General features: G+C 31.0%; 1 protein-coding gene across 1 annotated transcript in view; it reads left to right on the forward strand.

Moving 5' to 3' along the window:
- Positions 1–23,202, forward strand: part of LOC134715402 (sodium- and chloride-dependent neutral and basic amino acid transporter B(0+)-like) — a 33,131-nt gene that overhangs the window by 8,698 nt on the left and 1,231 nt on the right. The window contains exons 6-15 of the mRNA XM_063577555.1: positions 2,049–2,226; positions 6,230–6,368; positions 8,239–8,373; positions 9,537–9,640; positions 11,454–11,691; positions 12,950–13,078; positions 14,298–14,397; positions 17,244–17,377; positions 18,015–18,182; positions 22,269–22,436. Coding sequence (XP_063433625.1) covers positions 2,049–2,226; positions 6,230–6,368; positions 8,239–8,373; positions 9,537–9,640; positions 11,454–11,691; positions 12,950–13,078; positions 14,298–14,397; positions 17,244–17,377; positions 18,015–18,182; positions 22,269–22,436 — 1,493 coding nt within the window. The remainder of the gene's footprint in view (positions 1–2,048; positions 2,227–6,229; positions 6,369–8,238; positions 8,374–9,536; positions 9,641–11,453; positions 11,692–12,949; positions 13,079–14,297; positions 14,398–17,243; positions 17,378–18,014; positions 18,183–22,268; positions 22,437–23,202) is intronic.

Consider the following 23,202-nt stretch of genomic DNA (forward strand, 5'->3'; position numbering starts at 1 on the left):
CACGTATGAACCTCACTAACAAACGACGACTACTGAACATCAGATTCCTGACTTAGGACAGGTGTAAACAATTGGAACGGGTTTAAACGCTTTAATGGTACCAAACATTCACTCTGAAACAATAGTGTAACATCACAACATAGTAATAACACTATAAAATACCAATTGGAATGGATTAACTCAATCAAAAGACGCATAGTAACACAAATGAACACATGTTTGTTTATGCTTTAAATTATTAATTATCCACCAACAAGTCCCTGGATGAAGTATGAAAGGTCAAACTTTGGACACAATCATCATTAGGTTATTTAGTTTACAGAACGTGTCTGATAACCCTGCGGTCCAACCAAGAGGGCTGACAAGGCTACTACCATAATGTAAGAACATAGGAGCACAATGCAAGTTTTGTCTATTATCTTAAAAAATGCTAAAAATAGAGAAAATCTGACAGGGGCAGAAATATTCTGAACGATCAGATCAACCTATTTTATATTTGCAACAAAACTGTCAAAAGACTTCTGAAAGGAGTTATTGTCCTAGAATGATGAGTTTTAATAATTTTTTTAATCTTCAAAACAATAGACACAGAGAATTTTTAAATAACGAATTCAATCAGCAAGATAATACCTACAAATAAATCAAGTTGTTGAAACTCATAGACCAACTCCTTATTAGTCTAAGAGTTATTGTCCTTTAATAACAATTTTTACCACTTTCTTTTGTTTGTCCAATATAAAAAAATACTTTAATAGATATGATAAATTGAAAACCGCAAAAATGAAAAGATTTACAAATATGTCAAACATTGTTGAAATCGTCTAATGATCCTTTATCTGAGTTATAGCCCTTTTAAAACGATTTTCCATATTCTATTGATTGTTCCAAATATAGAATAACATATAATGATTATAATATATAGATAAAAACTACTATTAGCAAAACAGACAAGACCGACAATCAAGATTAATGGCCGAAATCGTCAAGTCATTCTTTCATTTTTCAACTCATTGAATCCGTATTCATGTGAACTTCAATTCAACCCTTTAGGTAAAGATTTATCTCGCATGAATTATGCGTGTTCATTTATTAAAAGGAAAATAATGTCAACATTTAAAGAAACACACATATAAATCATTTTATTGACTAATTCGATCCACAAAAAATCATTCTTATATCGGTAAAATTGAAGATTATCACCTATGTTTAGCTAACAATATTAAATTAAACAGACCTAGCGGAATACATTTGCACGAGTTCGCTATCTATTTATGTGTATATATATGATTATATTGCTTATATGACCGTCGGCAGTTTTCGGAGACCAACTTGTAGTTTATAGATGGTATACACACGAAAAAATGATACATGTAATCGATCCCTTGCCTTGGAATTTTGTTTGTATACTTTTGATAAATGTATGTTTTAAATCAAATACGAGAATTTGAGTCAAATCGGTGAACATGAATTTGACAAAAAATGCCCCTTAAAATCATTGTCCTTAAATGACAGATTTGGTTACCATGTTTTGTGTTATAGGCAAAGACTTAAGAAGATGGAGAAACTAAAAACAGAAAAAATATCATCAATAGACTATAAAAAAATAAAACATGAAAAAAAAATATTAAAAAAATTAGTAGCGCTTTAAGATAACAAGGAGGAAATTTTTTTCAAGAATTACTTTCTAGTCCACAATGTTGAAGATAATTCATTGTGTAATTTCGTGAAAGACACAAGCTCCTTATAGCCTCTTGTTTTGTTTCACACATCCTTCATTCTGAATTGTGAATTGTTATAATGTTATAAACAGCAAAAAATAATCCGATGACTTCTAAATATTGTACGTCTTTTAAATGGAAGTATCAACGGTAATGACCTATAGTTTTTGACAAGCATTTTGTAGACGAATTTTCCAAAAATGTCAATTAAGTTAAGTTAATTTTTTATGAAAGAATAAACATTGTTTGTTTTGAATTTTTAATTTCAAAATGTTTTTCTTTTCGGACTCACCTCTTTCAAGCACTGTTTACCATAGTATCTTTTTACAGTATGTTTGGATAATGTGAATATGACAGATGAAGTAGGATGCGCAAGTATGAATTGGGATCTAAATACAACACTTGGAACTTGTTATGATGACAAAGGTATCCTCCGGGGAATGTTCAATGAATCACTTGCAAAATCAAATGGAATTAAAAGAATTCTCCCATCTCAAGAATATTTTGAGTAAGTATTTTTGTTTAGGATATTTTTTGAATAGATATAGGAAGATATGGTGAGAGTGCCAATGAGACAACTCTCCATCCAAATAACAATTTAAAAAGGGTTAAACTACTTAGAGTAACCTACGAAAGAAAAATAACAAGTTAGCAAACAAAGATATAAGAATAAATTTCACATTCGATTTAACCATAACATTGTTTATTCTGTTGAGGAATTTGATAACACAAATGGTATTAATTTTATTTTGCACCAGATGCGCATTCGACAGTTAATGTCTCTTCAGTGATGCTCGAGGCCATTATATTTGAAAACAAAAACACTAATAAAATAAAATTAAAAGTTTAAACAGAAAAAAATGGACCTAAAGACAGTAAACAGAAATCCGAACAAGGAATCGAGCTATGCATGCAGAAGATAGACTCCTTAATTCAAAATAATTTTACAAATTTTATAACAGCCAATTTCAATTAAGTTATATTCGTGTTATTCACATCAGCATTCACTCAGTGGTAGAACAAATTTAGTAGCTGTCTCGATAAAGAGGAATTGATCGAATCGATATTTTCCGATAATCACTCTCGTCAAAAGATATTTCCTTGTAATTATAAACATAACAAAGAAACAAAGCGAATCTTGAATGTTGTTAAGGTAGCACAATACAAAGATTTTTTTTTACTTCCTATCACTAACCTTTGAAATGTTGTAACTTTCTAATGAATGCATAGAAAAATAATAGAGGTATATATAGATAGATAAAAGATAATCTTTTAAATGAATGCAATATTTTGATGATGTAATCCTTACGTAATCAATTATTATGTAATTAGTGGCAAAATCTGGGTAAGTTCACTTGAATGAATTTAGCTCTATCATCTCTTTAACTATACAGAAAATTTTAACGATCTCTTATTCAACACATCATGGGTTCCAAAAAATTGTCTTAGATTGTCTCTATGGTATTCCATTCTCTCATAAATCTCTAATTAGTGTAAACATACTAACCACATAAAAGAAGATAATGTTTAATTAGGTGTAAAATCTGAGACACTCTTTTGTAGATAATGGCCATAGGAACAACATATAATAAAATAAAACCTTTAGGGATACCTATACAGAAGCTAATTTCATTTGAAAGTGGAAATTTGGTCAAACATATTTTAGACACAGTTAACAATATAATTGGTTACATAATTGTTGCATAATACTAACATTGCATTAATTTGAAAGAGTAATCTGTTAGCTATCAAAAACTGTCAATTTTATAAATTTTCAAGCATTATTAAGAAAGTTACAGCATTTTAAAACTTGGGAGTTGGAGTTTTAAAATCTTTGTATTGTGCGACCTTAACATGGGAAACTGGCTCTACGCAGTGATCAACCTTTTAAAGTATCATAACATGCAACTAAGTTATAAACAATATTTAGTAAAAATGCTTAAATAATCTGCAAAATTAATCAAGATACTGTTTCACAGTCTTAGTATTTTACCATCGGCCCCTTCCTTATCATAATACAAAATGGAACCCATTCCATATCAGCATTTCAAATAATTATAGCATACAAACACCTAAATCCAGTTAATAAGAAGTGAAAAATTCATTGAGTATGATACGTTGCAAAAGATATCACATACATATTTCTAAGGTATAGCATTTTTACAGACATCATGGGAAATGGCGCTCCACATAAACATCGTGTCATATTTCAGACTTATTGTCAATTTTCCTTCAGGTCAAAAGTAATCGCGATTTGTGTTCTATATATGATAACATCAAATCTACTTGTTCAGTGTAAACACTTAGAATAATGATTGGAGAAAGCTTTACAAAGTTTCATTGTCTTCATTCGCAGCTCCCTAACATGTACATATAGCGGCAGTATATCTTAATTAGTTCATTTTTGCAAATGCTTTCGTAATGAAAAGTTTCTATTAACACCAGTGACATTTCAGTATACCCCAATCTGTCAAAGTTAACTTTTTGTTTGTATGTTAGATTCTTATATAAGTAATATTTTTCAATGAATGATTAGTATTTGGATGAAAAATATAAAGGTCTAATGTGCCTTTCTTACAACGAACACTTGCAATTAAATCAAAGCTTCTCATGGAAAAAGTTGAAATTGTCTCTTTGACAGGTATGAACTGGTTGACGTATGGAGTATCTAAATAAACCACAGATATGTCCCCATTGTCGAATACACAATTTCGTCCTTTTTTAGCTCACCTGGCCCAAAGGGCCAAGTGAGCTTTTCTCATCACTTTGCGTCCGTCGTCGTCCGTCGTCGTCGTCGTCCGTCGTCGTCGTCCTGCGTTAACTTTTACAAAAATCTTCTCCTCTGAAACTACTGGGCCAAATTAAACCAAACTTGGCCACAATCATCAATAATGTATCTAGTTTAAAATTTGTGTTTTTTTACCCGGCCAACCAACCAAGATGGCCGCCATGGCTATAAATAGAACATAGGGGTAAAATGCAGTTTTTGGCTTATAACTCAAAAACCAAAGCATTTAGAGCAAATCTGACATTTGGTAAAATTGTTTATCAGGTAAAGATCTATCTGCCATGAAATTTTCAGATGAATCAGGCAACCCGTTGTTGGGTTGCTGCCCCTGAATTGGTAATTTTAAGGAAATTTTACTGTTTTTGGTCATTATCTTGAATATTATTATAGATGGCGATAAACTGTAAACAGCAATAATGTTCAGCAAAGTAAGATTTACAAATATGTCAACATGACCAAATTGGTCAGTTGACCCCTTTAGGAGTTATTGCCCTTTATAGTCAATTTTTAACCTTTTTTCGTAAATTTCCATATCTTTTACAAAAATCTTCTCCTCTGAAACTACTGGGCCAAATTAAACCAAAATTAGCAACAATCAACATTGATGTATCTAGTTTAAAATTTGTGTTTTTTTACCCGGCCAACCAACCAAGATGGCCGCCATGGCTAAAAATAGAACATAGGGGTAAAATGCAGTTTTTGGCTTATATCTCAAAAACCAAAGCATTTAGAGCAAATCTGACAAGGGGCACATTTGTTTATCTGGTCAAAATCTATCTGCCCTGAAATTTTAAGATGAATGGGTCAACTGGTTGTAAGGTTGCTGCCCCTAAATTGGTAATTTTAAGGAAATTTTGCTGTTTTGGGTTATTATCTTGAATATTATTATAGATAGAGATAAACTGTAAACAGCAATAATATACAGCAATTTAAGACTAAAAAATAGGTCAAAATGACCAAAATGGTCAATTGACCCCCTATGAAGTTATCGTTTTTATAATCAATTTTTAACAATTTTCATAAAATTTGTGAATTTTTACTAACATTTTCCACTGAAACTACACGGACAAGTTCATTATAGATAGAGATGATTGTAAGCAGCAAGAATGTTTAGTAAAGTAAGATGTACAACACATCAAAATCACCTAAACACAATTTTGTCATGAACTGTCTGCTTCCTTTGTTTAATTCACATATACCAAGGTGAGCGACACAGGCTCTTTAGAGCCTCTAGTTTCAAGATTGTGACATTACAAAAAGTATCACTAAATGTATATTTGCCTTAAGCATCTCGACGGGTCCAACTGCTTGAGCAGTGTCTTCTTGCCCAACCAGAGCATCCCAACTTACTTCCAGTGTTTGTAGGGTTCATTCTTTATTTTTCTGTGTAGTATGAATGGTTTGTATTTTAGTTCTATACAAATCTTTAGCCTTTAAATTGTCGTTTTTTTAAATTTTTTTATTTCTGATTGTCTGATACTCTCTGATATACAAATAGTATTTTAACCGTAACTGATATTTGAACACAAAGCACTCCCTTATCATTATGTGCTGTATCGAGAAATATGAAACTGCTTAAAATCGTGGTATAATTAGTGTTCACCATAATGTAAGACACATATTTGTGATAGCAAGCAAGATTCACGTATAGTCATTCGATTATAACAAAAAATGTACATGTAGTTTCTGAATTTTGCCTCATTATCGTTCTTTATATATTCAGTTATGTTGCTATCGGCCAAGGAAAGAGTGGTGGAATTGATGACTTGGGTCCAGTGAATTGGAAACTAGTATTGTGTTATTTGGCAGCATTCATATTTGTTGTTTTGACCCTCAGTAAAAGTATTAAGACATCAGGAAAGGTAATATACCATTGTTTTCGTCTGTAGATATTTTTGGATTTAACTGAATAGATATTATGTTTAGTTTTATAAATGAATATGATCGCCAACAATAGTGTAAACGTATAATAGGTTATTTTTCCTTTCCCGTCATCACATTTAGTAATATCTACACAATGTTTATTATTGAATTCTAAGTCTGCAATTAATTTCAGCAAAAAATCTTACGATAAAATCATTTTAGTATAAATTACAATCAACTTCTACTTTATAAAAATGTTTACACCATGAATTACTTGTAATTAAAAAACTATATCACTGAACCCCATTGATAATCATTAAAATATAAAATAAATCTGGGTGTCGTGTGCTGAATGTTGTTCCTCCTCTTTTTGTTTTGTTTTCATTCTTAATATTTGACTAAGAATACAAAAAAAAAGATTATTAATTATCACGCAATTGAAGCGCGTTATATTTTTAAAAATATCAAAGTAGTCTTAAAACTCAATATGGTCAAGAATGGGGCATAGACTAATAATCAGCATCAGCATCTGTGTATCGCAAATTTAGGATTCCAAGTAACAACATATTCTTAAAAAAGGTACACAATACAAAGAGTATTTTTTTATTCGAAATCCACACTTGCCCTCAGTAATGGAAATTATATATTTTCAAGAAACTTTTGAAAACCCTTTTTACACATTTCAACAATCTATCGGCATTTCCATGGAAATTAATTGTGCCCCTCTTCTTACCGACATCTTCATGTATTCGTATGAGGCTGACTTCTTACAAGAAATTCTAAAAAAGAAAGAAAGATGTTAGCTACATCCTTTAATTTTAATTTCCGCTATATAGATGATTTTCACTCACTAAATAATTCAAAATTTGATGACCATGTTGAACGCATCTATCTAATCGAACTAGAGATAAAGGATACAACAGTTACAATTAAGCCTGGCTCATATCTTGACTTACATCTAGAAATTGGCAATGTGGGTTGGTTGAAAACAAAAATTAAGACAACAAAGATGATTTCAGCTTCCAAATTATTAACCTCCCATTTCTATGCAGCGACATTCCAGCAGCGCCTGCATGCAGAGTATATGTCTCTCAAATGATACAATATTTCCAGACTTGTATTTCCTATCATGATTTGATTGATATAGGGTTGCTGCTCACAAGGACGCTATTAAACCAATAGTTCCAAATGATGAAGTTGAAATTATCCCTTCGTAAATTTCACGGTCGCCATCACGAGTTGTTGGACCTTTAATATGGAATATCCGTTTCACAGATAACATAAAAAATGTTCCTAATGTCGTTACTACAGTTCTTCTTTTCCTGAATACAACCTACCGAATTAGACTATTTAATGGTCAGCAGGACTACTGCCGTCTCTTATGTATGAAGAACATCACAATTCTAATGTTTCAGTGGGATTCATTCTTATATATGCTTTATTTGAGTATTCGATAACTGGTCTGTAATAAATATTTGGAACCTCACACCAATGTGCGATCCTGATTCGTATTTACGCCAGGAGCGCGTTTTGTCTACAAAAGACTCATCAGTGACGCTCGAATCCAAAAATGTGGAAAAGGCCTTTAAGTATGAAGTTGAAGAGCATTGAGGTCCAAAAAATCCTGAAAGTTTTGCCAAAAACAAGTTAAGGTAATCTATTCCTAAGGTAGAAAAGCCTTAGTATATCAAATTTTTTTAATTTTGATAACGAGTAATTTATAATTATGAACATATCAATGATAACTCATGTCAACACAGAAGAGCTGACTACTGATAATTTCACTTTGTCATTTAATGTATACAGATTCATAATGTACAAAAAGGTCAAATGCACAAATCTCATAACTCAAGCTACTGTATATTTTAGGTGGTGTATTTTACAGCTACTTTTCCATATGTTGTATTGATTATCCTATTTGTGAGAGGACTGACCCTAGAAGGTTGTACAGCTGGAATTGAATTCTACATAACACCAGACTTAAGCAAACTCAGTGATTCTCAGGTAAATAGTTGTCCGTCAATAAACTCCAGTGTAATATCAAACTCCAATTGAATCACGCGAATCTGTTCGAAATATTTACCGTTGGACAGATGTGTCTACATCGACCTTTCTGGAGGGATACATATGTTCTCATTGTTTTATAAATGCAAGCAATCACTGTATCTTTTTGATATAAAATACCACACATTATAAATTATGTCAGTCACGAGGTTGCTACTTTATGTACCGTCCTTAGTAAGGCGCTCTGACATCACAGATGTTCAGTTGCTTTGTTTTCAGGCATACGCAGTGCAACCACATTTACACGTTTTTGTTTTTCAAACAAAACTCTTCATTTAAACCCTTTCAGTCGAGACTTATGTCCCGGTTAAAATTCGTCTTTCAACAGTAATAATGTAAGAAGACAGCAACAATTCATTCAATTCCCTACGGATAAGACAAGCATATGTTGGCTGTCATCCAAATTGTATGATCAAAATAATATTGTCATATATGAGTTATACGTTATTTTCACTCGTCACAGCTTACACACCAACTAAATGTCTTTCTGTTTTAATCTCATCAACAATCTTAATGTTTGTGAAAATTTGTCAAGTGATATGATCTAAAAGTCAAAAGAAAATCCAGTAAATCGAAAATGATAGGGTAATTTGCCTTATTAACCTGATGGTATTTCAAATTAAGTTCCAACTATGGATGATATTTTGGTCGTTTTTCAAAAGATGCAGTTGAAAACGATATTGAAGTCCCCAGTTATAATGGTCATAGCAGTCATATCTAATATAAAAAACGGTACCAATTTTACTACAGTAAATTCGCATTTTGGAAATAAAGGTCTCTTTAGTGATGCTCCATTCCAATATATTCAAAATCCAAAGCTTGACAAAAAAAGTTTATGAGCCCAAAACCTCAGAAATATTAGCAAAAACTTGCAAGGAATCATTGCTTTGCACGAAGGAGATAATTTACTAGTTCAATCAAATTTTAAGAACTTTAGTATTAAAACATTTCACTACCATTATAACCGTATTTTCATGCTAGTACTGGCTACTAGGCATGTGATACCCTCAGGAACTAACAGTCTGTAAAGCCTAAGTTGTATGTCTGATAAGATTGCAACTGATTTCTGTTTAATAAGAATACGCATACTATTGTATTTATAGGTATGGAAGGATGCAGCGGTCCAGATATTTTTCTCATTGTCTGCCTCGTGGGGAGGACTTATTGCGCTGTCAAGTTATAATCGTTTCCATAATGACTGTTTAGCGTAAGTACACTGAACCTGAACAACATCTTTGTACGTTTTGTAACTAAAGTTTATGGAAAGGTTACGGGTATTTTTATTGTCGTCAATTATTTCTTATCTAACATAAAATATAAAAAGGAAATATCCCGAGACGTGTCTTTATGTGTACATGTATCTTGTGAACTAGCATACAAAAAAGACGATATAGTCTGTCTGTATTTAAAGGCAAATAGGTTTCATAATCATCTAATATTTATATGTTCGCATCCTGAATATGCATTTAACCTTTAGTCTTTTAGAGTCCAACATCAGCAGAAAAGGAAACTCATAAACAAATGATAAATACTTTGAACAACTGATATTCTTCATAAGTAGATATAGGAAGATGAGGTATGAGTGTCAATGAAACAACTCTATCCATCTCCATAAGGACATTTTTGTAAGATGTCAAATTATTCTTATCTTGACATTTGGTAGCCAAACTGTAATAGCAATCTTGATTGTTATGCAAATTATCAAGAATCAATACGCTCGTAAATTGTTTCAATATTGTTGTTTGTGAGGAGGTATGAATTCCTTAAAACTATATGAGTCCTGTGCTGAAGCAGGAGTTACTCGAAACAAGTGATGGTATGGATTTATTCTATGTTTTTAAATTAATGCCCTCTTAGAAAACATAAAAAAAAATGTCCAACTTTCCCGAGCAAGTATGTCGATCCTTGACAAACCCTCTATGTGGTTTATGATAGTGATGGTAAGATAAGGTTTTGGATATCAGTTTGGGCGTGTCCAGCTGATCTCAAATGCCGACTTACGGATAGGTCGGGCTTGCAGGTGTAGTCACTTCGATGACCATAAATGCATTTGTTGAATGGCTGTTCTGTTTCATACTGCCTGCCATTTTGACAATAAAGAAGCTATACCACATTCTGGATTTTGCAAGTTACATTGCAATATATAGTGTATAAAACCAGTGGAGTGGAAAAAAGTAAAATCACTAAAATACTGAATTCCGAGGAAAATTCAAAACGGAAAGTCAAATGGCAAAATCAAACAAATGGATAACATCTGTCATATTCCTGACTTGGTACAGGCATTTTCAAATTTAGAAAATGGTGGATTGAACATTATTTGTTATATATATTTCATGCGTTATAGATATATGTTGAACAAGCATTAGGTCAAAGTGTGACACTTATCCCAACTTCCTTTATTATTTCAACACAATTATTTTTTTAACAATTAATTTGAGTTCTGGTTGGGTGATATATTGAATTTTGTTTTTAAATATGCATAGTTTTTATGGTTATAATGAAATATTTTTATAATCTGTTATTATTAAGAAATCATTATTAGTATCAAATTTGAAATATTTTTTTTTTTTATAAAACTATAGGGAAATCTGATAGGAGAAATACTTTGGATTCAAGACTGGTAGTACGCTTATGTAATAATTCCATTTAGTGGTATTTAACTGAGATCATAAAAAACAAAATTATTGTGTTGTTATTTTAGAATATCTAACAGAAGAAATTACTGCTGGAACAGAAGTTAACCCACTTGAAGATCAAACTTAAAAAAATAACATTCTGTTACTATATTCAGCATTTGCTTGCTTATTGTTGAAGGACAAATAGCTATTATATCTACATCATTTAGTCTGTCCGATAGTTTTCTCTTTGGCAATCTTATCGATCGATGTATTTAGGGCTAGCACGTACAATTAACAGTCTCTTTACTGCCCTTTTAGTTGTTAAAAAAAATATAATAATGTCAAATCATTTTCCCGACACGTTACAGAGATTTAATTTTATTAATCACTTCGTATTTTCAGGGATGCAATAACAGTTGCCTTTGGTAATTGTCTGACGAGTTTTTTTGCTGGATTTGTAATCTTCTCTTATCTTGGAAACTTAGCTACGACTTTAGGTGTTCCCGTAGGTGAGGTAGCAGACAGTGGACCGTCACTAGCTTTTGTTGTATATCCTTATGCTGTAACAAAAATTCCACCATCTCCATTCTGGGCCATCATTTTTTTCTTAATGCTGATAACACTGGGAGTTGACAGTGAGGTATGTATATGTATACCTTTTTTTTTTATCAAAACTGTTTACAAAAATATGATAACGAAAATGAACGGATAAGGTATGACGAATCCACTGTTGTTTGGCCATTAAAATTAGAAAAATCAGTAACTATTATAAATCAATCCAATAAATAAAGGCAACAGTAGTATACCGCTGTTCAAAACTCATAAATCCATGGACAAAAAACAAAATAACATACGTTAGTTGTTGAATAGACACCACTAGTCTGTCAGACAGCAGTGTTGACTTAAATATTTATTTTGTTTTTTACCTTCATCCTTTGACGAAAAAACGAATAAAACGTAACAATAGCCGTATCCTCAATTCTTGTCATTATTATTTGATATTAGAAAATTTCACCATTACCAAACTGATTATTTTCTACAAGATGTTTATGTTTGGTAAAATATCATTTTGAATAAGGCTGTAACTTATCTTTAATGGTACCAAAGAACTATGATTGAAATGTTTAGTCTAAGTTAAATACGTCACTTTCTACATATGATGATATAAATACATCTTGATAGCAAGACAAAAGATCCCCTTAAGCGCAGATTAAATTAGTGGTGCTGCAAGCATTTCACATTTCGTAATAGTCCCATTAAGTAAAAGCACAACTAATCCATTATGATAATTTTTCGCGTTTTTGTTTTGGTACAAATTATTGTAACATATTATGTAAGATTCTGTCACAACATAATGTTGTATTTCTGTACATGTATCCATTTTTCGAATGTCTAAAGATTGCTCAAAACATTCATAGTGGTAGATTTTGGTAAGTTTGGAAAACTTATCGAAAAAAATAACAAGAAAGACATCCTTATCTGAAAGATAAAATTTATATGCATTGAAAGCAAAACGATGCTTTGTATTTGAAATACAAACTACTTCATGTTGGTAAAGGACGCACGCCAATACAACATATTAAAAAAAACATATACAATTTGCTTTATTGTTTGAAACCTGTGTCTTTAACATAAATGTTGAATGCTGATCATTAGTTTTCTTTACTAAAAATTATGTTTAGTATAACTCGAATCTGACAGTTAAACTATTATCATATTTTAACAGCTTTCGAATCTTTCATCTTTTGAAGAAACTTAAAGAAAATGAGTCTTATCTTATATGGAATAATATAATCATATCACTTTCAAAAAATAATTGTGTTAATTCCGAAGGCACTTGTAACTGTTGTTCGCCTTATTAATTGATATCAACAGAACTGTTTTTTGTATTTGTTTAGTTTGTGTTAGTAGAAACCGTGATAACTTCAGCCTTGGACAGGTTTCCGACTTTGAGAAAGTACAAATTTGTGACCGTTTGTACAATTTGTGCCACGTTCTTCCTGCTTGGTTTGACATTGACAACTAATGTAAGTTTTAACCTTTACTGCCAATTCCGTCAATAAAGCACACACTCGATACAAACAATGGAGAAGTGTTTATTTCTATGCCGTTTGTTGTAGATCTGTACGTAATTTGGTTTTAACAATCTCCTGAAACAATCTCATCATAGATACCCGGATTGAAATTGTGTACTCCATACGCGCGTTTCGTCTAAACAGACTCACCATGGACGCTCGAATCAAAAAGTTGAAGAAAGCAAAATTAAATACAAAGCCGAAAAGCACTAAGGACTCCAAATTCCTAAAAGTTTTACCAAATAGAGCTAAGGTAATAGCATTCGTTGGAAAAACATATCTTAGTTTTCTAAAAAACTGTTTGTGAAAGCAGTTTATTTATTGTTATCAATCATACTTCATGTGAAAACAAAAGTTAAAACAAGTAATTGCTTTTCCATCTGAGTTTGTATCTTTTTGTCGACATTTTATTTAAGGAATGACTGTAATATTTTTTCTGTCTATGAAGAAATAACATTATAAAGGTGGTGCACACTGAATAACGCGCGTAACGGGTTATTAAACAGTGTGCACCACATTTTTTTATGTTATTTCGAATAGACAGAGAAATTACTACAGTCATTTCTTATAATTTTATTCTTAATTCCATTTTAAACCGTAGAAAACCATGAAAAATGTTGATGAAGTCACGGTCACATGACTAAATTATGTATATGGGCTATTAACAAAATAACGTCAGCCAATCAGAAGACGCGTTACATCCAAATTTATAATTATTTAGATATATTGTTAATTTTAATTGTCTATGATTTTTTGTTGATTTTTTTTGTGTAAGAATGTGACTCTTTCACCTGAATGTTTTTCATTCATAATAGGCATTTTTGACACATTCACCATTTCCTTTCTCAATTTTATCGTAATTTGCCAAATTCAAATATGATGCAAGGCTATACACTTATATACACATTCAATATCTTCATATACCTGTGAGTTATTTTGTAGAAAGTAGGACCTATATTAATATCAAAAAGTTCCCTCGAGTAGCTGTTAACATTTTTTTTTTTTTTTTTTTTTAATATATATTTAGAATATTTTGATATCAACTAAATGAATAAGGACTATGAATCACTGTATCACCTACCATTTTTACATGTATTTTGATTAATTGCAAATAAATTGATAAAGCTTTAAATGTATAATGTTTGCCTCTCATGTATGTTGATTATTATAGGGAGGTAACTACATGCTGACAGTAATGGACGATTATTCTGGAGGCTGGAACGTGTTAGTTATTGCATTGTTGGAATGCATTTCGGTTGGTTATGTTTATGGTATGTATTATTGCTAAAATTTTAAGCTCATTTCAACAAATTTAGTTTAAAGTATAGAACCATTAATGCAGACTCGGTCAGAAAGAACATACAAGAAAGAAGTACATATTTTAAACGAAAAATTTCATCCGAATAGCTGTAGCTTTGCCAATAGGTGAAGTATTTGGGTAGTTTATGTATCAAATGAAGGCTTGGGGACATGAGATCCCTATAGGACCATTTCGAAAGTTTTCTTTGAATAGAAAAGAGATATATGAAATTTTGGAGGGAGCATATTCCCTGTTGTTTTGATCAGAAGTACATGTGTTTGTGTTTATCAAACTTCTGGGAACCAGTATGCTCTAATATGCAATTAAAATTATGTTGAATTTTCAGCAGAAATCAGGATAAGTTATTGTTTTGACGTGAAATAAATGTCACTTTATTTGAAATTAAGATAAATTAGCCATGAATGCTTGAAATAGCAGAATTTAAGCAACGGGACTTTAAATTAGTATGTGTATACCTTAAGAAAGACTGTATACATGTTACCTTTACATGTTTGATAATTTTGCTAATAATTTTGAATACTAATTTTTCAAGTTAAGATATCAGTATTATGGATGCTTTGTAGTATGATTGAGACAACCATCCATAAAGAAAAAAATATGAGAGCAAGGTACCGAATAACTTAATCTTAAGCACTCAAAATGCGCTCAATATGCTTGATTTCATGTACAACATTGCTAAATAAAATACTCTGTGCATTACGACCACAGTGGTCAAAACTGAATTGTTCGGGCAAATATGGACACTTTAACCAAGTTTTGTACAGCTCTGAATTTGAATTGTGATTAAATGTTTACTAAAATTAGGTTTTGCCGCAGAATAAATGTGGTCAAAGGACTGAAAAAACTTATCATGGTCCTTAAACCAAATTCCAAATACATAAGATTGTGCATATCCAAATTCACCTTTTATCTAATTTGTATATGCATAAATGGACACTATTATCTAAGTCTTTAGAATTAATTAATTTTGATTAACTAACAAACTTACCACAAAGTGTTTAGAAAGAAGTACCAAATAAAAAGAGTTTTTTTTAAATATCCTTAATACAATGTCTTCAAAAAAACTATAAAACTCACCTTTAACTTTTTTTCACAATATCTAAATTATATAATGAACAGTAGATTCAAACTATATATAGAGATAATTTCTAACTTGATGTTGCATATATATCTATTTTTAACTATAAATGTAATTGCCATATCTATAAATTGGGCAGTACTGCTTTGAATTTGGATTATGATTAAATATTTGGCATAGTTTATGTCTCGGACACAAAAATGGATGATGTCTAAGAAATTAAAAATTTGAAATTGGGCAAATTCCAAATCTTAATACTTGGTTAGATTCAGCATATCAATCCACCTAAAGATATTTTTTTAAAGAAATAAAACAAAAAGTAATAGTTTGACAAATATCTCCTAAACAGTTAGGGTAATAACCCCTAACATCAATCCCAACCTTCACTTTATGGTATGGAAACTTGTGCTTCAATTTCATAGAGATCCATATAAGTATACACAAGTTACTGTCTAAAAAATCAAAAAAAATCCATGAACCAATCCCAGGAAAACTTAATTATACCATTGTCCGAAGGAGATTTGGATTCTTGTCCGTATTTCGTTTACTTTTTAAGTGTTGCTTATCTTACCTGGATCGTTTATGCTTTATTGGGCAATGTTCATATTTGTGAGTGTATCTGTTTTGTACTTTCTATGAGCAATATGTCAGCTAATATTTTGTGGATAGAAATATATTTAAGGTGATCAAATCTATAAGTTCTAAGATCTCATTTTCGTGAATCATCGATAATAATAAGTTTATGTAATATCTGTAATAAAACAGGACTTAAATACTTTCAACACAAAACACCGTTAAAGTATCTGATATCATTCAGTTTGTCTCAAGCTTTTTTTTTTTTAAATTCGTCTTCAAGAGCAAAAGGTGTTTAATTGAAGTGATGGTGATAGAAATTTGATTGGGTTGTAACTAAATCATTCAAGCACGGGTTGAGGGAGACGTGTTGATCATCTACACACATGTTATAAATGTTTTACAAGGCAATCGTTATGTGTTTGTACATTTTTCAATTATGCAATGGTATTAGCTCTGAACACTTATTATGCTTTAAAATAAAACTGTTGGGTGTGAGGATTAGTTTGTTTAAACAAATTCATTTAGTTAGCCGATGACAAACATGTTAAAAGTACTAGTAAATGATTTGGTATTATTAACCAAATTCGAGTTACGATCATCCACGCTGAACAAGAACTTGTTACGGTTTCGACCCTTAATAAGTTATCATGTGTAAATTCTTTCTATTTTTACTAGTGCAGTTTTTCTTCTTGATTTTTAATCCTTTTAAATTTGTTTTTAAGGGGATGTAACTCTGAAATGATGCAATTTCTGAAGGAATCTACATGAATTTTTGCTTTTTTGTATATAAGTCCGGGGAAAAAACCGTACGGTTACCCTATCTTTTCTTTTAATATCCTCGAAGCATTTCTAAAAGCTATCTTCTCGTCATTTATTTTATTATTTCATCATTTAGTTTAGATTCTAATCACATAATGATGTTGTCAAAACCAGGAGCTGGAGAAAATGCTCGATGAACTGTTATTTTTATTATATTTTTGAAACTATCACAACATAAACTACGTCTTGCCACAGTATGAACAAATTTTATAAATCTTATTTTTATTGTTTGAATATAAAAAATGACATAATGAACTTCGACATATAATGTAAATGATTGAAAGTTTTTTTTCTAATATAATGATTTTTTTGCTGTTTTTTAGGAGTAAGACGATTTTTGGATGATATTGAGACAATGATCGGAAAAAGCTTTTGTGGACCAGTCGGTTTCCCGTGGTTTGTTGCTAAGTGGTGGTGGGCAATTTGCTGGTGCTTGCTCACTCCTTTGGCTGTCACTGTGAGTAGAGATTATCAATCGGAAAATATTAAATCAGTTTAAGTAATACCATAACATACAATAGTATAAAAATAATACTATTATATATTAATAAAAAGATGTAGGATAAATACCAATGAGACAGCTATCCATTAAAGTTTAAATGAAGTGGATGTAAAGTATTATAGGCAACCGTACAGCCTCCAACAATTCAATTGAGAACACCATCGGCCTCATTTATAACAGTTTACGAAAAACAAATATGACAGACCTGATCCGACAACAACCATGAACTGATTTTTCTTTGTTCATAGAAATTCTAACACATTTATAACCAATCTGTAAATTGGCAGATTTGACCAGATTCGATTATGTATTGCTATATATTACTATCCAAGATAACGACAAACAGTGAATTTACCTTCTTATCGATGGGATAGCATCTTCATTGTTCTTAGATCATATGACGACTTCCACTCGCCATAAATCTCATAGTACTAATATTCAATTTGATATTTTCAATTTTTTTAGTCGTAACTTTTCTTGAATAGGTCTCTTCCCTTGTCCGTTTTCGCTGGACATTATTCTGTGGTGAAAAACAATTATGCAAATAAACCTTGTACTTTTTTCATTTTGTAAAAGTATTATTAATTTTCAGTTTGTATTGATATTTTCCTGGATAACATATGAAGGGTATTCAGGAAAACGTGATAAATATCCAGAATGGGCAGATGCGTTAGGATGGATGATGACGATGTTTGTTTTGGTTACAATCTTTGTTGCATCATTGTTAGTCTTCATTAGAACACCAGGAAGTTTTGGAGAGGTATGTCATGGCAAGGTTAAGTGTGAGAAACACGCGACATGTCATTTAGTTAGGTGCATTGTTGGTGTTTTAATGCCACTTTTAAGCGTCACATTTGGGATTTATCATAATTATCGAAATCTCTTTGTCGATTTTATATATATGTTATTGGTAAATATTGTAAAAAAATAAATTCGTGTAACTAAGTTAAGTATATATGTTTATAAAAACAATGCCGCATTTGGAAAAACCTTTTCAACTTTTGATCTTCAGTGCTGTACAACTTTGTACTTTTTTCACCTTCGATCTTTTATATCTGGGCGTTATGTTTTCGGGTTTAGTTTTCTGTAATTAGTTAACACTTCAGTTTCATTATGTATATCTCTTTCATATTCATTTGATAAAATTTACTGTTTGCAATAATATGAATTGTTCTATATAATAAGAATGTTCTTATCCCGGGCATTAAAACAATGCCGTATTTGGCAAAACCTTTTCAACTTTTGATCTTCACTGCTGTACAACTTTGTACTTCTTTCACTTTCGATCTTTTATATCTGGGCGTCACTGGTGAGTCTTGAGTGGACAAGGCGCGTTTTTGGCGTATTGAATTTAAAACCTGATGCTTTTTGTTATCTTTTAATCATGTTTTTCTTTGTCTAATATGTTCTCCTATTTATTTGTATTGTAGTCCTGTAATATTATGTTGTCATTTCAATGTTATATTTAACTTTGCCATTAAAGTGCGAGGTTTGACATGCCACAAAACCAGGTTCAACCCACCACTTTTATTCCCCTTTAAAAGTGTCCTGTACCAAGTCAGGAAGATGGCCATTGTTATATTATTGTTCGTTTCTGTGTGTGTTGCATTTTAACGTTGAGTCGTTTGTGTTTCCTCTTATTTTTGAGATATTGAGATAAGACATGGCACGGTACTTGTCTATCCCAAATTCATGTATTTGGTTTTGATGTTATATTTGTTATTCTCGTGGTGTTTTGTCTGATGCTTGGTCTGTTTCTGTGTGTGTTGCGTTTCGGTGTTGTGTCGTTGTTCTCTAATATTTAATGCGTTTCCCTCGGTTTTAGTTTGTTACCCCGATTTTGTTTTTTGTGCATGGATTAATGAGTTTTGAACAGCGGTATACTACTGTTGCCTTTATTTTTACAGTGAATTTGTAAACTTAGGGATTTTTCTAAACTGTAAGGGATATTGTACGATCACTGAACTGATAAATGATTTATAAATCCCTAATTTTGACAAGAAATTTTACAAAATCACTGAAATTATTTAGATCTTTTTTACAGATATGCTGATTAAATTTAGTGAATTTGTAAAAAAAAAAGTTGTTATTGATTAAAGAATTTTTTAACAACAAGTCTACAACACTGAACAAGTTTGAGGTTAATTAGCCTTTATATTAATTCCAAGTGAGCAAGTTTCATCAAACAACTGACATACTTAGGAAAATGGTTAAGGCATGTATGACTTTAAATCATGAAAAAACACAACAATATTACTTCAAATAATTGAGGAAAATTTTTAATGTAACATATGGAAATAGGAAAAATATGAAGAAATTTCTAAACTCATTGCTTATACGCCATGTGATCCAGTTGCAAATAACATGCATATAAGGACGAGAGTATCTTATTGTGACATGATAATTGATCAATCAAAAGTGAATACATGCTGTATTATAAACTTGCAGTCTTTAAAAGACAATAAAAACCACAAAATAATAGTAGTAAAGAAAACGACAACAGCTAGTCTCATATAATTTTTAAGATATCTCATATAATTTTCTTTATAAGATAGCTTATATACTTTAAAAGATATCTTATATAATATATGAGATATCTTATATAATATATGAGATATCTTATATATTCTATACTAGTAAGATATCTTATATATTTTTTTATAAGATATCTCCTAAAGTTTATAAGATATCTTATAAAAACTGGATTATATAAGATATCTTATAAATACTATGAGATATCTTATAAACTATATAAGATAGCTTATAAAGTATATGAGATATCTTATAAAGTTTTGACAACACAATTTACTAAACAAACATTTCAAGATTTACAATATATTTAGTTCTTTTTTAATTAAAGGGCATATAGTTTCAACGCATTTTCCCGACACATTGTCTTTTGTTATTGTCATTATAGAAATCACTGTTTTCAATAAAATACTATTTTTCTAAGAAAGATCTAATGAGAGCTATGATAATTCATATTGGAATGTTTAATTTATCGAAACAAACAAAATTACAATCAAAAACTATATTACATAAATGCTGAATGATTTTGAAGAAATAAAACACATTTCAATCGAAAAATGCACGCGAGACAATATCTGAAAAGGTCCATGTCACGCTTTTCACCAGCAATTATTTTTTGTATTCAGGCATCTTTTTGGAAACTTTTATGTTTCAGTATTTTCTCGAGTATATAATGCACCAACTGCAACCAATTTAACAATCTTTTTAACATTTCGTCTAATGAAATATTATAATTTAAATGGTCACCCCCCCCCCCCCCCTTTCCAGCCCAAAACAAATCATGTTGTCCCCTGTTATTTTCTGAAAATTAAATCATTCAAAGAATATCTAAATTAAATAAACAGCCTTCCAATTTTCGCAAATCTGATAGATTATATAAAAAAAACTTCTCCATTACTGGTCTGATTTCGATATAACTAAAGCATGTAATAAAATTTTCCATTTTTAAGGAATTTTTGAATGTTGTCCCAAGGGGTAGTTTCCCTCCTGTTACCGTTGTTTTTTTCCACCTGTGGACATGTTTGACTGACTAAAAATGTATTTCTTGTAATGTAATGTGAAGAGCATCATTTCCTGATGTGTGACTCCATTTGTTTAGGTGAATAGCAGCCAGTTTAAAAAAAAATATCTCCCCAAAGATCAGAATTTGGAGAAAAATAATTGTATTGTTCTCTTCTGTAACAGCCTTATTGTGTACCTTCTGAGAATATTTCATTGTCATCACTATAACAGTACATGTGTTTTTAAAGTATCTTATCAAATTGATATGTAAATTGAAGTAAACTTCTACACATTTCGAGTAAATGAACAAAACGTACTGCGTAATTCCTTTCTGTTACGTTCTGTCATGTTACCTGATAAAAGTAACAGCATAACCATAATCAGTAACAGGAACGATGTTCAAGACAATTTCACTGATGAATCAAAAAGTTTATCTTCTATATGTCAATCATTTCATTTAATATAAGTTATCATCACAATATTAAATAAATTTCAATGTAATATACAGTATATTGAATAAAAAAATAGTTTTTTTGCATTTGATAACAACAAAGAACATTGTGGAATTCTAGTATAGTAGATATTAACAGAAAGGAATTTATTTTAGAATTTTTCATAACCTAGGCAGATTTTTCATCTTGCAAAGACAGTTTCAAAGAATAAATGCCATTGTTTGTTGTTATCTTCCAATTGTGAACAATCTGAAATGATGTTTTTTTCTTAAACTAAAAAATTAAAGCAAAAAAAACAACTTTCGGTTACCAACTCTGTCATGTTACCCTTGTCCTGTTACTCGATCAAGATTCTTTCTTGTTACCAACATCTCTGACTATATTTTATTATATCTGTAAACCTATTGTATGACAAATGCTAAAATCAATAATTGGCATTTGATAAACTATTGCAGGATATACTAGTAAACCACAAATAGTGTCTTAAACTTATTCCTTTTTCACATTAGAAACTTTTTGAAATTGATTCATTTTGGTAACAGGAAAGAACTGGATTTTGTTTGTGCCTAGAGTACCTAGATCCTAGATCCCCAATGTGTGTTCTTTGATTTGTACTATTAAAATAACGGGTCTAAAGACTTTTTTTGTTTTTTTCTTATTGCAAAAAGTTAGACTTTTTCAGATATTGTCTCATGCCATTAATGCTTACATTATCTTAACTTGTAAACCATTCGTGGAAAGTTTCCAATTTTTTTCTTCAGGAAGCCTAGATGTTTAAGAGAATTAAACAGTTGCATTTATTTCATAATAGTTTTCTAGTCATTGGTTTTGATGTTATACTACTTGCTTTTTACACATTTAAGCGTATGAAGTACTTAACGACCCCTACAAATGAGTGGGGCCCTGCACTTGTTAAACACAGGAGAGAGGCAAAGAAATATATTGACAAGTGGGACACATCCTTTGAAGTAGACCCGCATGGAAAAGAAGCACTGGAAAACGCAGTATCACCAAACGATATAAACGTAGAGGTAAGAACAGTGATATCTCCCTTTCCCAACGTTATGTGTGGTGAACATATGGTGTTTATGCATTTATAAATGGAAAAAGCTCCTACAGTTTAATAAAGAATTCCATTAAATGTTATTCATTCAAACATTTACAATTTCTGATTGTACCTAGAACACGTTTTTATTTTTGTTTTGAAATTTGGCAACGCACGCGCAGTTGATATAATGATTACATTCAGCTACTTTTTATTACAAATATCACACAGCGTTGTTATGGTTATTATCAATACTGAATGAAATAATGACGTCTATGGTTCTTCTAATAGTGTCCCAATGTCTCATGATATTAAGTATGTACTCAGGTCAGCTTAAGGATTTGTTCTTAAATACAGGGTAATATATTTTACCCCATATCACCACCGTTTATGTGCATAGAAGACTTGAAAAATATGTCTTTAGGCAGATTCTAGATTTATATATTACGATTTGGGACCCAAGTAATGACAATGCTAAATAAAATGTAAAAGCCCGAGTCTTGTACGGCCATTTAAAAAAAATCAAATATCTCCAAAATAGGAGTCTGATAACCTTACGCAAGCTATATTCCTTACTTCAAAGAAGAAAGAATAGGCACACAATCGAGAAAAGACTTCGTGAGGCTTATTTGTCAGCAATCATGTCTCACGCGATTTTTCAAAGGTTTGAAGAAATGATCAGAATGACTCGAACTAGAAATTTGAATTTCCTATTGTTATAGTTTCACTTAATTCTATTATCACTTTTAAAA

The sequence above is a fragment of the Mytilus trossulus genome, chromosome 4 (genome assembly GCF_036588685.1).
Source record: "Mytilus trossulus isolate FHL-02 chromosome 4, PNRI_Mtr1.1.1.hap1, whole genome shotgun sequence".
NCBI classification, from domain to species: Eukaryota; Metazoa; Mollusca; class Bivalvia; order Mytilida; family Mytilidae; genus Mytilus; species Mytilus trossulus.